The 16,573-nt window shown below is 43.8% G+C and overlaps 1 protein-coding gene across 6 annotated transcripts in view; it reads right to left on the bottom strand.

Annotated features, from left to right (window-relative positions):
- Cadm1 (cell adhesion molecule 1) overlaps window positions 1-16,573 on the bottom strand; it is a 322,470-nt gene that overhangs the window by 18,550 nt on the left and 287,347 nt on the right. For 2 of the 6 annotated variants that reach the window (NM_001012201.3, NM_001436522.1), the window contains 2 exon segments: window positions 4,896-4,928; window positions 15,289-15,378. In NM_001012201.3, coding sequence (NP_001012201.1) covers window positions 4,896-4,928; window positions 15,289-15,378 — 123 coding nt within the window. 6 annotated transcript variants of the gene reach the window in all.

Below are 16,573 nucleotides of genomic sequence, written 5' to 3'. Positions count from 1 at the left end.
TATCACCTATTCAAGCTCTTTCTAGTCACTTCTAATTAAAATGCACACGCTGCATTTCTTTAAACTCCGTTAAACAAATGAAAGTTTACTTTTGTTGCATATGGGACTTTTTTTTTTTTTGAGCAATTAAGGAAGTCCTGAGGTGCAGATAGGATAATTTCATTTATGCACAATGGCGGTCTCGTCTGCAGAGACTCATTTTTGGCCTTTTCTGGTGTTAGAGGTGCTGTCTGTGGTGCAGGCTAAGCACTGTGTGCTTCTGAAGCTGTAATTTCTTCTTCTTGACACAACAATTTTAAACCAGAAGAAAAAGACCCCAAAGACTCAGAATCGGTCAGAAATCCTAGCCATTCCGATACGTGCAAAAATCAAGTATACCTAAAGAAGCTGCTGGGTTTGATTCATCAGGTTATCATGTAAATACTTCACAGAAAATTACAAAAATAACAATGAAATAAAATTCTTAGGAAGCAAAACTTTGGCCCAGTGGCCCAGCACCATTCCCATTAGGAAAAACAAAGCAGGCGACGGTCTCTGTCTTACCTACGCAGCACGCATCTGATCACTTGGCCGTGTCGTGGAAACTGACACTTCCACCACCAGCCATAAGAGTTCAGACGCCCCCGGGAGTTTTAATCTAAAGCTCAGTCATCCTGTTCTTCCTGCTTTGTCAGCTTTTGTGGAGTTTTCCCTTCTTCCCATTAGCAGAAATTTGGTTCGCGCCGTTAAACAGTTTCCAAACTGCATATCAAGGCTGCAACGCAATCTTCAGGTCCTGCAGCCATTCGTAAACCTCTTTAGCTTTGGTCTTGGGTAGAGCATACAAGGTCTGCAGAGTCCCTTGACTGGATGACAGCCTTTGAATGCCACTGTTATGTACTCATACAGAGAGATGTACACAGAGGCACATACACAGACGGTGGACATAGCGGTTGTAACCACGTGCACTGCTGGCTAGTCTTCTTTCAAATGGGCTTAAGAACTTCCCACGAATGAATACTATGTAAGGTAAGGACATAACACAGTGCTTTTAGCGTTCTATTATGGTCTGCACTAGTCATAAATCAGGGAAGGGGAGACTCATGGAGCAGTTATCTAAGGATGGTCTGGGGTGTGGGCTTGTTACCTGGCACTGGCCAAATACTTTGAAACCGAAATAGAAAATGAAAAATGCTTCAGAGAGGTTCTCCATTCTGGAATGAATAAAAATCTATTTTAAAAAAATCATCTGGGATAAGAAAATCCATGAGATTGTCAGCCTCTACTGTCTCAACAGGTAGAAAGGGCAGGCAGAGAGATAACAGAATGAGGAGAAAGGGAATGGGAAGAAATAGATAGGTAGGTAGGTAGATGATAAGATAGGTAGGTAAATAGACAGACAGACAGAGGCGAGACCTTCAACCTAGAAGCCAGCTGTCTGCAGTGCAACAGAAGCACAAGCGCTATTCCAGACCGTGGGCATGCTATCACCCCACCTTTCAAGGGGGTGGCGGGGAGGGGAGGGAAAGGGAGAGGGGACACACAGAACAGAAAAGAACAAGGCACAAGACATTTACAGAGAAGCGTCCACAGTGAAACAGAAAGACAAAAACCATCACACACACCCACACACCAAATAACCAGAATGACGACGACACTGCCCGTGCGGGTAACCACCCATGCATATCTGCCTGCAGCCTCTGGCCATGAGCTATCAGGATTTGGCAGTGGTTTTTTTTTTTTTTTTTCTTTTTGCATCGCTCAACATGCACACACAACACAGGTTTTTTCTTTTTGTTTTTTGTCTTTTTGGTTTTTGTTTTCCTGTGCAGGCCCTTAAGGATGAGCCACAAAACCACAATGCTCAAGATCCTTGTTGAAAGAGACCCCCCCCACCCCGGTGTCAGCCTCGCGTAAACAGCTCATTCTTACACTCACATTTATCTTTACTCTCAGTGAGATCCTTAAAAACATATGGTGTGTATTGTTGCTTGGTTTTCTTTGGGAGAAAATCCATTTGGTTTTGGATCATGCCCATGCACTTCCAACCTTCCAGTACATGCTTATCCCAATCAGTTATAGGTAAGAACAGACAGTCAACATACATGAACAACTAGAATAAACTTCATACATACTCTAGCAACACAAGCTTGAATAAAATATTTCAATGAGTCTTCGAAGGGAAATCTTGATGTCTGGTTTTTGTTTTTTGTTTTTTGTTTTTTGTTTTTTTGGTTTTTAAATCAAAGAAAAGAGCCATATGGAAAATCCAGTGTAACACTTTTGACGCCAGTCAGATGGTCACAGCTGTCTGACTTAGTATGTCTTGTCATTTAAGTTGCTGAGTTATTAAGCCACTTAAGTCTCCATGAGGACCACCTCAAGGTCATCAAGTGAATCTGCCATGTGGTTGCTGTACTGAAGAAGCTGGGCCTCTAGTCCTAGGCTAAAATCGATGCTCTCCTATGATGGCCTTGTTCTTCCCTTGGTCTGGGCTTCCACCACATTTTGTTACCCATTACAACTGACTAGAGAAATTTCTTCCCTTTCCATCAAGTAAAATTCCAGACATTATTTTAGTTTGGCTGTAGGCTTGAGAGTCAGCTGGTCAAAACAGTGGGGGGCCCTTTGAGAAGAGGCTATGAGGATCAGAGACAAGTTGAAGAATGCATTTATAAACACATTATACAAGGATCAGCTGGGATACCCACCACTTTTCTGTGGCTAAGGATTCCATTGAAGGTACAGGGGACATGCCAGGGGGAGGCTGGCCTTGCTACTTTCTCCCACAAACATCTCACACCAGGTGGTCTCACCCTAAATTCCCAAGCTGGATGTTTTTCAGAGAGAAAGACAGTGGTTGCTTCTCATAGCACAGGCAACCCTATGACCTGCCATCGGCATGCTATAAACAGTCCTGATCCGTGTGTCTCTTTTAAAGGGACAGACGTAATTAAAATGAGTAGCCCTAAATCCGAATCAGCTTTTAGTTGATGTCTCAGGTTTTTAGACCTGAGGACAAATTCTCTAGCTCACACATTCTGTCGGGGTGCTTAAGGAGGAACCCCACATGCACAAGTGTTTGGTTTTTCTAGAGAGACTAAAACATAGAACTATGGGGCTTTAGGGGATAAATGATCACTATTGCTTCAAAGAGCCCAGAGAATTTGGGAATCTTAGATGGCACTTGACCCTGGAGTTAATTATAAAACGTCCAAAACTTAAGAGTACTTTAAAAAGAACTACACTGAAGCCAACTTAAAGTGCTGAGGATAATCGATACAAGTCAGGAGGCACTCAACTAAAGATAAAACATACAAACCACTAAAGTCTCCCTTCCACTCAAGACAGGTTCCTCTCCAATAGCTCTGGCTGTCCACTCTGCAGATCACACTGGCCTTGAACTCACAGAGATCCGCCTGCCGCTGCCTCCTGGGCACTAGGATAAAGGTGTGGGCCAGCACATTAACAACTAAGTTTAATGGAGTTGCTGTCTTGAGAAGGAGCCAAGCTCTACGGACACTACCTTAGAAATGCACATTTTATATCTAATTGATTTCTCACGGCTGTCCAGTGTACCTGGTCACTCTTAATTTAGTGCACGGGCATTTCCCTTTGTCCCAATGGTAGGAAAGGACAGTGAAGTGGGAGTAGGCTAGGCTTCTATCTAAGCTCCTGTTACTTTGCAAGGGGAAAGGAGGCGGGAAGGAGCAGGGGAGAGGGAGAAGTTATCCCCGGCTGATCTTGACCAAGCACAGCCCAACAGGTATTACTCAGATTTCCAACTTGTAAGTTCTCAGACATAGTTGTCTAAGAAGTCAGTGTAGGATAGACATTATTCTAGCAACTGAGTTGACACTACAGGGCTGGCTGATCACCTATTGTGACTGAAGTGATAACTTTTCACTCTGCATAGCGCACAGAGCAATTGAAGCAGACCCTTTACCAAATGATTGCCTTGGATTCAGTAATTATAATTCTGTCCCCTTTTAAACTTAGATATCTGCTTTAAGTATTGTCTTGCTGAGGTTAGATTTGAGCTGAGTAATAGAATAGTATACAGATGAAACAGGATTCTCATTTTCTGACTGAATAAAAAACAAAGACAAAAAGTTAACAGACCTGTCCCCACTTTGTAGTCAGCTGGTGACTCATGATGTCCCTGTCTGAAGTTTATGCACTCGGTTTTTAATCACCTTCTGGCTAAAATGAAACCTTAACACACTTTTTATTATTTGGGTTACAAAGTACCACATACCAAAGACTTCCTTCAAACTGTACTTAATGCTGTTCAAACGGACATGAAGAACATTCTTGGAGAACTGTTTCCCACCTGGTAGAAGCCTAAGCTTCAGTGAACAGCGGGATGGGGAGGTGGGGTGGATAAGTTCTCAGCAGGATATAAGTCATGACTTTGGGAGAGAAGACTAGCAAGCTTCCCTTGTTCATGTCAGGGGTCAAAATAGAGCTCTTCCTCCTGGACCCTCTGTCTCAAGCACACTTTGAACTCCCTTTCAAAATTCCCTGAAGTAAAAGCTGGTAAGTGAAACACCCTGGCTTACCCATCCTAGCTTGGTAAACATTTAATTAATTAATTTTAATTAAAACACTTTTTGAAGGTTCATTTATTCCAAGGTGTGGTGGAGCTTTATAAATAAGGAAAAACGTGTGATGGACACCTTGCCCCACTTGCCACCAGAGGGAAGGCCTCATCTCAGACTGCAACCATTGGCCACCGAACTCACAACAGAAATGACAAGACCCCGTATAATGTCAAGCATTAAAAAAATTACAGTGCATTTATGAGATCAGTCTATTTGGAGCATGTTCCCTTGAAGACTGCATTTCTTTTTCCCAGGCTTGCCTTGCCTCTCAGCAGCGCTGAGAGAGTAGATAAACAGTAATGTGGTACCAACCGTGAACTGCTGGTTCTGTCGTCGCCGTGGTGTCTACAGACAGGAACAGAGGATTGGAGGAAGGGAAGAAACAGGAGGAACGGCATGCAAAAAAAGGGAGAATGGAAAAAAATGGAACAGATAATATATGAGCAAGCTTTCAGAGAACACCGCGTGACAAGCAATAATAAATGGAAAGCAAAAAGCATTTGAAGTGAGTTGCACTGTTTTAAGACATGCCTTGAGCTCAAAGCTGCGAGCCAGGGAGGAAAACAGTAAATTCTTTGGTTCTGGGGGACTTGCCAGGGCACACGTGTTTGTGAGTCAATAGTCAGGGGCACATGCGAAGTGATGCGAAACACCAGTGCAAACTCAGTGGCTGCTAGATGGTTCTTAAGGCACCGAAGCTCAGGACTGCGACAGAAAAGCTCAGTCGGAAAGCTAGTTAAACAATGGATTCAGACATTCAAACATTGCCTTTGTGTTAATCCAACCCACCTGGGGCCCTGGGGCTTCTTGATTGACAAGTGAGCATCATAGGAATCAGCCCCACACTTAGGAGGATACTTTTCCAGCGGGAGCTCAGAGCTTGGAGGTGAGTAGGCAACACCCAGATTCAAGTTCTCCATCCACTGGGTTATTTCATCAGAAGACAGTTGGCAAGGTCAGTTCACAAAAAGGCCGTCGGAGTGAATATGTTCAAGATACATGTGTATAACACACACACACACACACACACACACACACACACACACACACACACTTCAATTCTTCCATTTTACAAGATGTTATAATCTTCAAGGCCAGCCACAATAACACACATGTTCACACAACTGCCAAATACTACTTGGGAATTTCAAAGTCTCAGGTACTCAGTCATCCCTGTGTTCAGCCCAGGTTTGGGTGCCAGGATTCTGCTGTCATGGCTGGATCAGGGGACAGAGCCTTCGTCATCTTTATTGCTGCTGTTCTGCGGTGGCCTGTCTCTTTCTTCCTTTGTGATGTTGTTCAAGGTTGTAGCAATGGCTTTTCCTCACAGAAAAATACTCCCATGGCACCTGATGCATGGGTTTCCCCGTTACTTTTGGCTACAGAAGTGAGGTGCATATGTAACAATATACATGGTGACATTCATTTCAGACTCGGTGCTTCTGACCAACTTCACACTAACGTCATCACACCAGGACCTTCTTCCTTCTTCAGTTCTGCATTTTTCAAGTGTGGTTTCCCTACCAGGCCCTCTCTAGCAGCTGCTCATGGTGAAGTGGAATATTGAGGGTTAAAAATCATAAGTAAACCCTGTCATCTGTATGATGCAGTTTTCTGGCTGGCGATTGTTCTCACTGACTCGCTGGAGCTTGACACAGGCAATGTTTAAATGCACTGGAACACTAAACAGTGTTTTTAGGAAGGGGGTCCAATGAGCCCGGAGCTTCTGATGTATAAATATGGCACATGAATTCACACCGGTGTTCCCCTTCAGTTGGCATGCTTCCTGGGTCAAGAGGGACCCAGTTACCATAAAGAACTCAGAGTCCTTCTAAGGAGCCAGATTAACCAGAGGCCTGAGAGGCCAATGCAGCTTGGTGTAACCAAGCACTTAGTTCTCAAGAGTGGAGGAAGGAGGAAAAAAAATCATAAAGTACACTGCAGTAGAGTATAATACTTACTTATAAGTCAAGTCTGTGTGCCTAAAATATAGTGAAAACAACACAGAGAACTGTACAGTTGAAACAAACCCTACATTAGAACCTTAAAGAGGATAGACACATCTCCAGAGTTGAGATGTGAGCCCAACACTGGTTTGAGGCACTTTAAATTTGAGGGGCAGGATCAAAGGCACATTTGTATAAACACTTAACGCATGTAATACATTTTATGGGCAGGCACTGGCTCCTTTCCAAAACAGAAAAGGAACAGCGATGGATGCTCTGGCTCATTATTTCTATGGTAGCATTTCTATTACACACTTTCAAAATTTTTTGGAACCAGGTAAGTCATTAGTGTAAACTGAAGGGGACTAAAACACTAGAGTTAGAAGTTTCAAAAGTCAGGTCCGAGCATTGACCAATGATCCCAATTTACTGTCTTCCTGCATTAGAGCATTATGTCAGCTTCATGACAAAATTAAACCAGGTGAAGCCAGGCATCAGCTCTTACAAGGGCACCGGACAATAAATGCAGCCACAGCCATAGTGCATTTTGCACCCCAACTCCAGGGATGCGAAATCCATCAATTGTACCCAACAGAAAAGGGGACATAGCAAGAAAACACTCTAAAACGGTTAAGCAAACACATACTCAAGTCAAACAACATGATCATTGCAGCTGGAAATGGCGAACCCATGAGCAGTACTGGGAGGGAAGCCGCAGCAGAACACAGGTAGCTGCAGGGTTTAAATCAGGATTAGGAGTGTGTCCTGGGAGTGACTGACTCTGTGTCTCAGAGAGCATCTGGTATGCGGGCTGAGCAGAGGCCATTTCAAGTCAAGAGAGAAGGGAAAGTGATTTACAAGAGACCGCGTGCTCCCCACAGGGAAACTAGGGCGGGATCTAATTCTTCTTTGTAATTGCATTATGACACCATGCAGACACACCATAGACAACTTGGCTCTGGGCTGAGTGAGTCCAAAATGGTGAAGCACACTTTATTAGGGTGTCTTCATCAGGAAGTAGAGAAAACACAATCCTAGCCCTCAAGCATCAGCTTCTGGGGTGGTCAGTGGAGTATTTCAGAACACTTTAATTGTGTGGGAAAATGCAAACATTTCCAAACGAAGTTATAAATGCAATAACTGGCTTGAAGAACAGTGTCTAGTTGCCCTCAGAAAGACTTTTAAAAGCTAATTTTGTTGTCTTAAAAAATTTTTTTAAGCTAGGCCGATGAGAAAAATAGGTCACAAAAAGTTGATTGGGAAGCACTAGTTATAATATACAAAACAGCTACGTTAAGGCATTCTTTCTAGTTTTAATTATGGTGAGGGTAAATGTATTGCATATTATTTTACAATAATATACAATACCATTTTTAAAAATAACGAAACAAAAGCAAGCCAATCCCCTGTCCTCACAAATGCTGTGTGTGGGTGTACGTAGCCTTCCTACGCATTTCTTAGCTGCTTTATGAGTTTACAACCAAAAGGTGTCTGACACAGGCCTGGCACTGACTTGAAAGACAGTCTTTCATTCAACACTGACTTCTCTTCTTAGGCTTAGAGTCCTGCAAGCAGTTAATGTGACCCTGCCTCAAACAAACGAAATAACCACAGATACTTCATGCTGAGGTATGATATTTACGCAATGAGAAGGCCCTGACAGTGTGTGGGATTAGAGACAGTAGCCATTTAACCAAGTAGCCAAGTAGAGGAGGAACACGCCTGGCCTGTGTGAGCGGCAGCTGGGCAATATTTAGTTGAAACAGTCATGTGTAAGCCCCACTGTGGCTCAGTCTAATCCTTTCAGATGGATTCTCTCCAACTTAGAATTGTTCATTGAGTGTGACAGACTGGGGGCTTAAAACTAATCCATAAATTAGTCTGTGGTCTCAAACACAACGGGTGCCATAAATGAAAATCCAAGAACAAAATTAAATTCCCAACCTTAAATACATTTCTTACCAATTGACCTGTGCTGTTCTCGTGTTATGATACAGAGTCACTGTAGGGCAGCGTGTGGCTATGTGAGACCAGGGTGGACACTGGAAAATGCTGTGGGCACAACGTGGAGAAAACAGTCTACCCGAGAGCAATGCTTAGCTGTGGGGAATTCAAGCGCCTGTCTTGCCAGCCGGAAGCTTAGCTGGAAGTGGGACAAGCAGCCTAGCAACATTTTAATACACTTTCCCTACTTTATTTTCTTAACTAAAGTCAATACAGAACCAACGGGCTTTCTTAATTGAATTCCTCCCCAGTCTCTGCAATGGAGAGGCTTTAAATCTCAGCACCAGGGCAGGCAAAGAATTCCCCTGACAATTTTACTTCATAGCTGTGCTGTGCTTGCCAATATATATTAAATATGGGTGCCCCCCTCAATTTATTTGAAATCTGTTGAAAGAGAAAAATAAGTGCTGGAAAATTCAAGTTTGAGATGTATTTTCTACTGGTTTTCCAATTAACTTCCTTACCACCTATGTTCTGCCTAATTAACCTATCATTCCTTAATGGTGGAGAAAGTGGCCAAGAACAGAGCCAAGCTAAAAGGCCTAAACTAGACGCCCTAAGAAAACCATTGTCTCTCTCTCTCTCTCTCTCTCTCTCTCTCTCTCTCTCTCTCTCTCTCTGTGTGTGTGTGTGTGTGTGTGTGTGTGTGTGTGTGTGTGTGTGTGTGTGTGTGTTGTTGCGCTCCCCTGCATGGGTGCGTATGGAGACAAAGGGTTGACATTAGGAGGCCCTCACCTATTTATCCACCTTATTCTTTGAGACAGAGTCTCTCACTGAACCTGGAGTTCACACTTTATCTAGACTGAGTGGATGTGAGCTCTCCGGACCCTGGGCCTCTGCTCCTAAGGGCAGGGACTATGCACACACACCACTAGCCCCATCTCGTATGTGAGTGCTGGGAATCCTAACTGAGGTTTTCCTGCTCGAGGAGCAAGCCCTTTAGCCAGGGAGCCACCTCACCAGCCCTAGATTATCTTTTAAATGCCACCTTCCTCTCACAGTGAGTGACAAGATTGTGAGCCCCAGAACAGCAGGAAGGGGGGTTGGCTTCCTGCTTGTTGTTAAGCAATTTCAAGTTTTGTAAAAAGCTTCTTCAAAATTGTTCACCCTGGGCAGCCCAAATCCCAGAGATCTCCTCATCTGCAAACCAGATGTTCTATAAAATAATTGTTATCTATGGAGTAGCTTCCTTTAACAAGGAAAACCATCCCTATGGCTTTCAGACTGGGACCAAGGGGTCAGGACACAAGCCAGGGGAGGAAGAGTAGACCCAGGCAGGGGTAGGGGTGATGCAGGGAGGGCAGTGGCCAGGGCAGAAGAGGAGGGAGGGGCTCTGCAAGGCTAGGACTCATCTCTTATGAGATCCTGGAAGACTGGGCCCTTCATTCTCACGTTCCTACCATTGGGAGAATTCCAGGTATTACTTCTAAAATCCTAAGAAATCCGAACTCCTGCTACTCTCGTTTATGTGCTTTGCTGACAGATGTTGAGTATGGACACTGGTTGGAACTTTATCTCCAGGATTAATTTTTAAATAAAGAACATACACTTAGGGGAATTATGATAGGAGTAGTAGAAAAAAGATATCTCACCTCACTTTCCACCCCTCACCGTTAAAAAAAAAATGGTGGAGTCTGATGACTTAATATTTGTGGAACTCTTACTTCCTTCTGTTCCTTCCTGAACCAGCACAGGTCAAACATGGTTGGCAACAGGTAGTGAGTGGGTTTACGAGTACGGGCAAAATGAAAATGTGGACAGGACAGAATGAAAAGAGATGGACATGCAAAGGTGGTATGCTAGGTAAAAAGAGGCGCATTGATATTAACATTCCTGTCCTCGGGCACACTGGGATCTCTCAACTATGTTCAGTGTATGAGGGAAGACAGTCTCACTGGAGTAGATGGCAGTCCCAGGAGGAAGGCAACTCCGGAAACATTCTAGGACGAAGGATTTGTGTTTCCTAGGGAAAAGGGAGGCTCACTCTAAGCAACATAAATACACATGCCTTGGAGAGAGATGCTAGAGGCACTATTGGCTCTTCATGATTATTTTTGTATCTACATCCTATCTACTCTTTGATGGCATCGAGCAAAGATCACTTCCGCGATGCTGCCCTGTTGCAGCTGCTGCCTTTGACATGAACTCTCCAGTTGCATGGCACCTCTCAAACACACATGGGGTTTAAAATGTCCTTTCCTACACTTAGTATGGGTGCTCAATCGTTGTGGAATACATATGTAAATGTAGATCAGCTTATAGCCTTTGCATCCTGCCAATATCTGCAGCTCAGGGTTGGAGTCATTGGGAACACAGAGCTCTATGTGACACAAAGCTGTTACTATTCAGATGGCCATGCCATCGACTTGGTGTCCAGCACACGTGTCCCTCCTTTTAGACACATGTATGCTTGGTGTAGGTTCCCCTCCTGGCATGCTCTCCAAATACCACTGAAGGAAAAGGTTGTGTACGCCTTCTGTACGTGATCTAATTCACATTAACATGGTAAACCGCCGAGAAAGCCCAATAATACATGGGCCTGAGGCTAGGAGTCAGTTCCTCCCAAGTTTATGGGCTTTTGAGTGCTTTGACACCCATAAGAGAAACCTTGCTATTTTCTTTTCTAAGAAATACAAAATACTTAATTGAATACACGCTTTTTAAAAAGGAGGAAAAACTCATTTAGAAATGACCTACTTCATTCTTATGAAAGGACTTTTAAATGTGTTTCACAATCTGGCCCTGTAACTATTCATTCACTCTTATTCTGAAGCTGTTTTTCTTTCTTTTTAATTTTTAAAATTTACGACAGTGTGTACAGTGTGACCTACAGGTTGTGCATCTCCTGGCCTGCGTTCTGTATCTGAGCTGTTAAGGAAGGGTGTGCACCACAGAAGCCGAGTGCTGAGCGCTACTCCACCAGGCAGGGACAATACACTATCCAGGTTAGTGAGAGAGAGAAACAGAATGCTTTCCCCGAGAACAGTTCAGGAAGGAAGCCTGACCTAATTAGAAGATGCTAAAGCTCTCTCCAAGCACAGAGGCACAGAGACAGGAGCTGCAACTATCCTTGAAACATGGAGCTGACAAAGAAGAAAAGTTCAAACGATTCCTCTGATTTGCTCTCCTATGCTGTGGCATAAACTCTCACAAATGGAGAAACCCCATGGAAAACCTGACATGACAAAAAACAAAACACTAAGGGGCAGGGGTGGGCCTCCCAAAGTCAAGAGCTGAACAGAAACAATCATAACATCAACTAACAGAAAAGATTGAGAGAGATACCTTTGAACCTTAGGGCAAATGCCAATGAGGCTCTAAATGGCTTCTCACCCAAGTCCATCCTCAAGTTGTTTTCTTTATGTGGAGGCCTTAGAATAATGTTAATGACTTCTCAGCTGTAAAGTTACATTTCTGCTGGTATAGCAGATACTGAATATTCTTGATCCTCCCTGTCTGTCTGTCTGTCTGTCTGTCTGTCTGTCTGTCTGTCTCCCCACCTTGTCTTTGAGACAAGACCTCCATATATAGACCTGGATGGCCTCTAACTCACAGAGATCCACCTGCCTCTGCCTCCCAGGCATCGGGATTAAAGGTGTGAACAGTATGTTCAGCCTGAATACTCTCTTTCATACTGCAGAAACATTCCCCTAGACAGGGCTACCCTCCTGGTGTGTCTGACAAGTCACCAGTCTGCTGCAAGTGGAGAGAACGGCAGGCAGAGGCCACTGCTCTCCTAGCAAAGTAGGACATCTAAGATTTTGGGGTGTTGGGGGACAAAGAAGACTTGGAGGGGTATTGAATTCCTGCAAGTGCCTCCAGGATGGAGGTGTGATATGTTTCTAGAGCAAGATGCCTGGGGACAGAATGCCGTCCTAACAGAGAGAACAATTCCATTACCCTGGGTAGGGAAGATAAAAGCTAGCTCTGCAGAGCTCCTTTAGGAGAAATCAGAAATCAACTAGACCTTTTGAGCTTAAAAAATATTTTTCTATTGCATTTGTACATTTTTCTAGTAATGAAACTCTGACCTGGGGAATGGCTTTCAGTTATTGCATCTGACTAGGAGGAAAGAAATAGCCAACTGTGGGTGCTTCTTTTTCTTTTTAGGACCCCATCTTTATGTTATTGTTGCTAGATCTGGCTATTGAAGCTTTTAAGGCTAATGGTGGCTGTAAACGTACCAAACAGTGCAGGAGGGGAGCAGTGGAAATTAATTTAGCCATCCATTTGTCAGGATTCTGTCTGGAAGACTCTTTAGGAACCAATCTAAATCTAGGGGATAGCCTGGACCTTTAAAGTGGGACAGAGAACCATTCAAGTCCATAACCTCTAATCTGTTTGGAGAAAGGAGCAAATGTTAAATTCTACAAGTTGCTTTCTGGGTGAGATAAATATATAGAAGGCAGCTTATTAAGACACAGTAAGCCTGAAAGATCACCTCCATTAAAGGGACGGATGCCACAACGCTGTTTTCGTAGCCATTTTCGTTTAATGACTCTTGGGTGTGCTCGTGAAGATCTGCGTATTTGTTACCACAGATGCATCTGGTGTTGTAGAAAGCATTCGAGCGCTAACACCCACAGACCAAAGTGCACCCGTGAGACCGTCCTAAGTTATTTTCAACTGAGAGGCCAGTGGTAGAGACAGAAGTAGACATGTTCCAATTAAAGCCTTCTCTGATGTGGCCAGAAATATGGTGACATTTATTCTAAGAATTTCTTTCTAGACAGTGCCTCTGCAGTCAGAACTGTGATCACAGTGAGTTGTACAGGTTTGAGGACCTTCACAGCAGAAGGAGGTGCTTGGGAGCAAAGGATTAAGAGCTGTGACTTAGAGCGACCCAGGTGACTTGTGAGATGAAGTGTGGTGATGGAAGAGTCAGGGAATGCTGAAGCGATGAAGCTGTCACACGGGAAAGGTGTTGCTCCACATTCAAGAGAAATGAGGAGTTTATTCACAGAATGAGAGACGGCTTTACTGCCTTCAGATATAAACCCTTACAGATACCAAAATGGAATCTTCTACCACGGAGGTATACAGGCTGTGACATACTTCTGCGAAGAGGAACACACTGCTAATGATATTTGGTTATTTGTTCTCACATCCAAATGACTCTTCACAGGAAATGATGAAACCTGGGAAGAAAAGCAAATGCCTAAAGGATGGAGGATATAGCGCAGCTATACAGTGCTTGCCTTGGGTATCATTCTAGAGGCCCCGGATTCCATTCCCGCATTGCCAGGCAAACAGAACAGAATGAAAACGTACACACCTAGTCCAGTTTTCCTAAGTAGATAAGAGATGGGGAACTGGATTCTTAGGATGAAGCACTGGCAGTATAGCTGTGTGGACATCTGAACAGAGGAGGAACATCTTCCATATGATAATGAAAGATACAGAAGATGCCAGGCATTGGTCTATTATGCTCCAAACTGAGTTCTACGAAGCAAAGGGGACTGACAAAGAGCTCAAGCAGAAACACAGACAAGAACTGGGAAGCAGATCCTCTAGAGAGAGCCGGGTTTGGAGCGAGACATGACACCAATTGATGGATTTTCAGAAGGGTTAACGTTTACTTCAGGCACACATGTGTTTGTAACCAGTGTTTAGGAAGCCCCTCAGTAGTGGCTTATGGCAGAGTTCTTTGTCCCACCGTAATAGCTGAAAGATGAAGAAACCTAGATTAGACAATCCATGCCAGTATCTGTGATGAGGCCTCGTCTCTCACGGAGCACTTTGCTTTCTGTCAACTCATCAGCTGTTGAGCAAATGGCAAATAAAATGTCTCCAGAAAATCAATGTGATCCTAGGAGGTGGCTGCTAGATCTTGGGTGCTAAAGATGTGAACACAGAAGAGGACCAAGCGTGTCTCAAATATATCAAGGAGTCCAGGGACACAGTGACCACATTCATGGTTCAAAGAAACCTCAGACACTTGCCAGATAACATTCCTAAGGGGCAAAGTCACTTTTGCAAGAGATTCTTTCCTTCCTTAGAGTGGACACCTGGAAATGGTAGTCAGGGAAGGCTTGGTCTAGGGAATCCCTGCACACTGGGTTGGTGTGGTATAGGAATGCACTGTTAGATCTTGCTAGACCAGAAGAGACTCCAAGGTTTCCAGTCAAAGATTCAAACTGTTTGAGAGCCACTGGGCACCAGGATGGGAAGGGAGGGAGGCTATACATATATAAAAGAGGTGGTGCATACAAGTGCTCAGCTTAGAAAAGACAACGACTGCATCTGATTCCTGCAATCTCCCAGGCAACAAGAAGCTTGTGCAGGCACCTATCAAAGGAGGGAGGACGGCGGTGCATCCTCAAGTGTGGCCCACGACATTATGAAACTTGGTGCACATACTTCCTTTGTGTGGATTAAGATGAAATTTAGACCAGGGCATTCTGTAATCCAGGCCATGATACTTACCATCTCACCAGTTGTGGCCAAGTGGAAGCTACTGGTGGGCTCTCTAGCAGCCAGGACGCTGTTTTGCTTTGAACAGTGATGGCTTCGTAAAGATTTCCCTCATGCTAAGGTGCACAGCCTCTGATCTGCTGCCAACTCATATGATAAAAGCTTTCCCTGGGTCCTTACGACTCAATTCGAGAATACAGTATTGGGTGTCTCTGGAGTTCCAAAGTAGGGGAACAGTTAGGCTCAGAGGCCTTCCAGGGAACAGCTAGTCTTCTTCTTCATTATACCAAAAAGACAAAAATACATTCAGGACATTTCCAATGGCAATGAAGGTACCATACCTGTGATGATGGTAAGGATGGTGGTGGTGGTGGTGGTGGTGGTAGTGGTGGTGGTGGTTGTTGTGGGAGGAGGGATAGTTGTGGGGGGATCTGGATAAAAAAAAAAAGGAAAATCAAACCCACAATGCTGAACACAACAATGACTAGTAATGACAAACAAAGGCATGGAGACATTGAGATGTTTGTTGGATGGCTTCTCTCTTTACACCACCACATTCCTTCCCCTGGGAAGATGTAGGTCTGAAATTATGCCTAAAGCCTTGGTTGGAAGAGCTAAGAAGATCGGCTTTCTTATTTATGAAGTGAATTAGAAATGAAACAAGAAAATAGAAAGGTGAGAAAAAATCTAAAAAACACTGGACATCCAAAGCCTCACCAGACCTTAAAGGCAAGGCTGAGTCACCCGGTCGGGGTCAAGAAAGCATGGCTGTCCCTGCCTTTCTACTTCACAGACGGGAGGGAAGAGAAGGAGCTGCTGCCTGTAAAGGGCTTGTATCACCAAGGATGAACATGGCAGCCACACAAGCTCCCTGCAGATGCTAAGTTCATTATTTCCCATCCATACATCCCAGCAGGAAGGGAAACCCCTTCTGTATCCACAGTGAGTGCAAAGAAGAGAGAGTACCATGGCCTGAGTACCTGGTTCCAGGCAAGTGAGAGTTTACGGAGATGTTATTTTTTTAAAAGTCAATAAATTTTTATACCTTATAAATATTAATAAATTGCCTGTGCTCGTGTTAAAAGCCTGACCTAAGTATACCACAAGATAAAAATGGAAGGAAACTTTCCATCTTGTGAAAAAGAGAGCTAAATATAAGCGAGGTTGGACCCTCAAAACCAGGAGCCTGACAAGGAACTGCTGTCTGCTACTTGATGCACTGTATCTTCTATCGTCTCAAAATTTATTTGGGAATAAGGAAAGGGCAAAAAAAGAAAAAAAAAATCTAAGCCCGGATGATCAAACTGAATATGTTAAATTGTCAGCGAGACTTTGAACTAAGCAATCATCCCGCTATAACAGAGCATGAGACGATTTGAAGGCTTTTGATTTTAAATTTTATCTAAAGCACGTCAACTTTTTCTCCCTGACACATCTGGTGTCCTTTTATCTTCAAGTGAGCTCTCGGATTGTCTAATTAATACATCAGAACTTTAATTATATATTGCACCTTTACTGGGTTTGGCACAGCTTCCTGGAAGTTGATGGATGACTCTTTTGGTGCTTGGCTGCGAAGTCTGCATAAAATGACGACTATCATTGATCAATAATCAAAGGTTTTCATTT

Source organism: Rattus norvegicus, chromosome 8, assembly GCF_021556685.1.
Source record: "Rattus norvegicus strain SHRSP/BbbUtx chromosome 8, alternate assembly SHRSP_T2T, whole genome shotgun sequence".
Taxonomy (NCBI): domain Eukaryota; kingdom Metazoa; phylum Chordata; class Mammalia; order Rodentia; family Muridae; genus Rattus; species Rattus norvegicus.
This window is presented reverse-complemented; position numbering and strand designations above follow the sequence as displayed.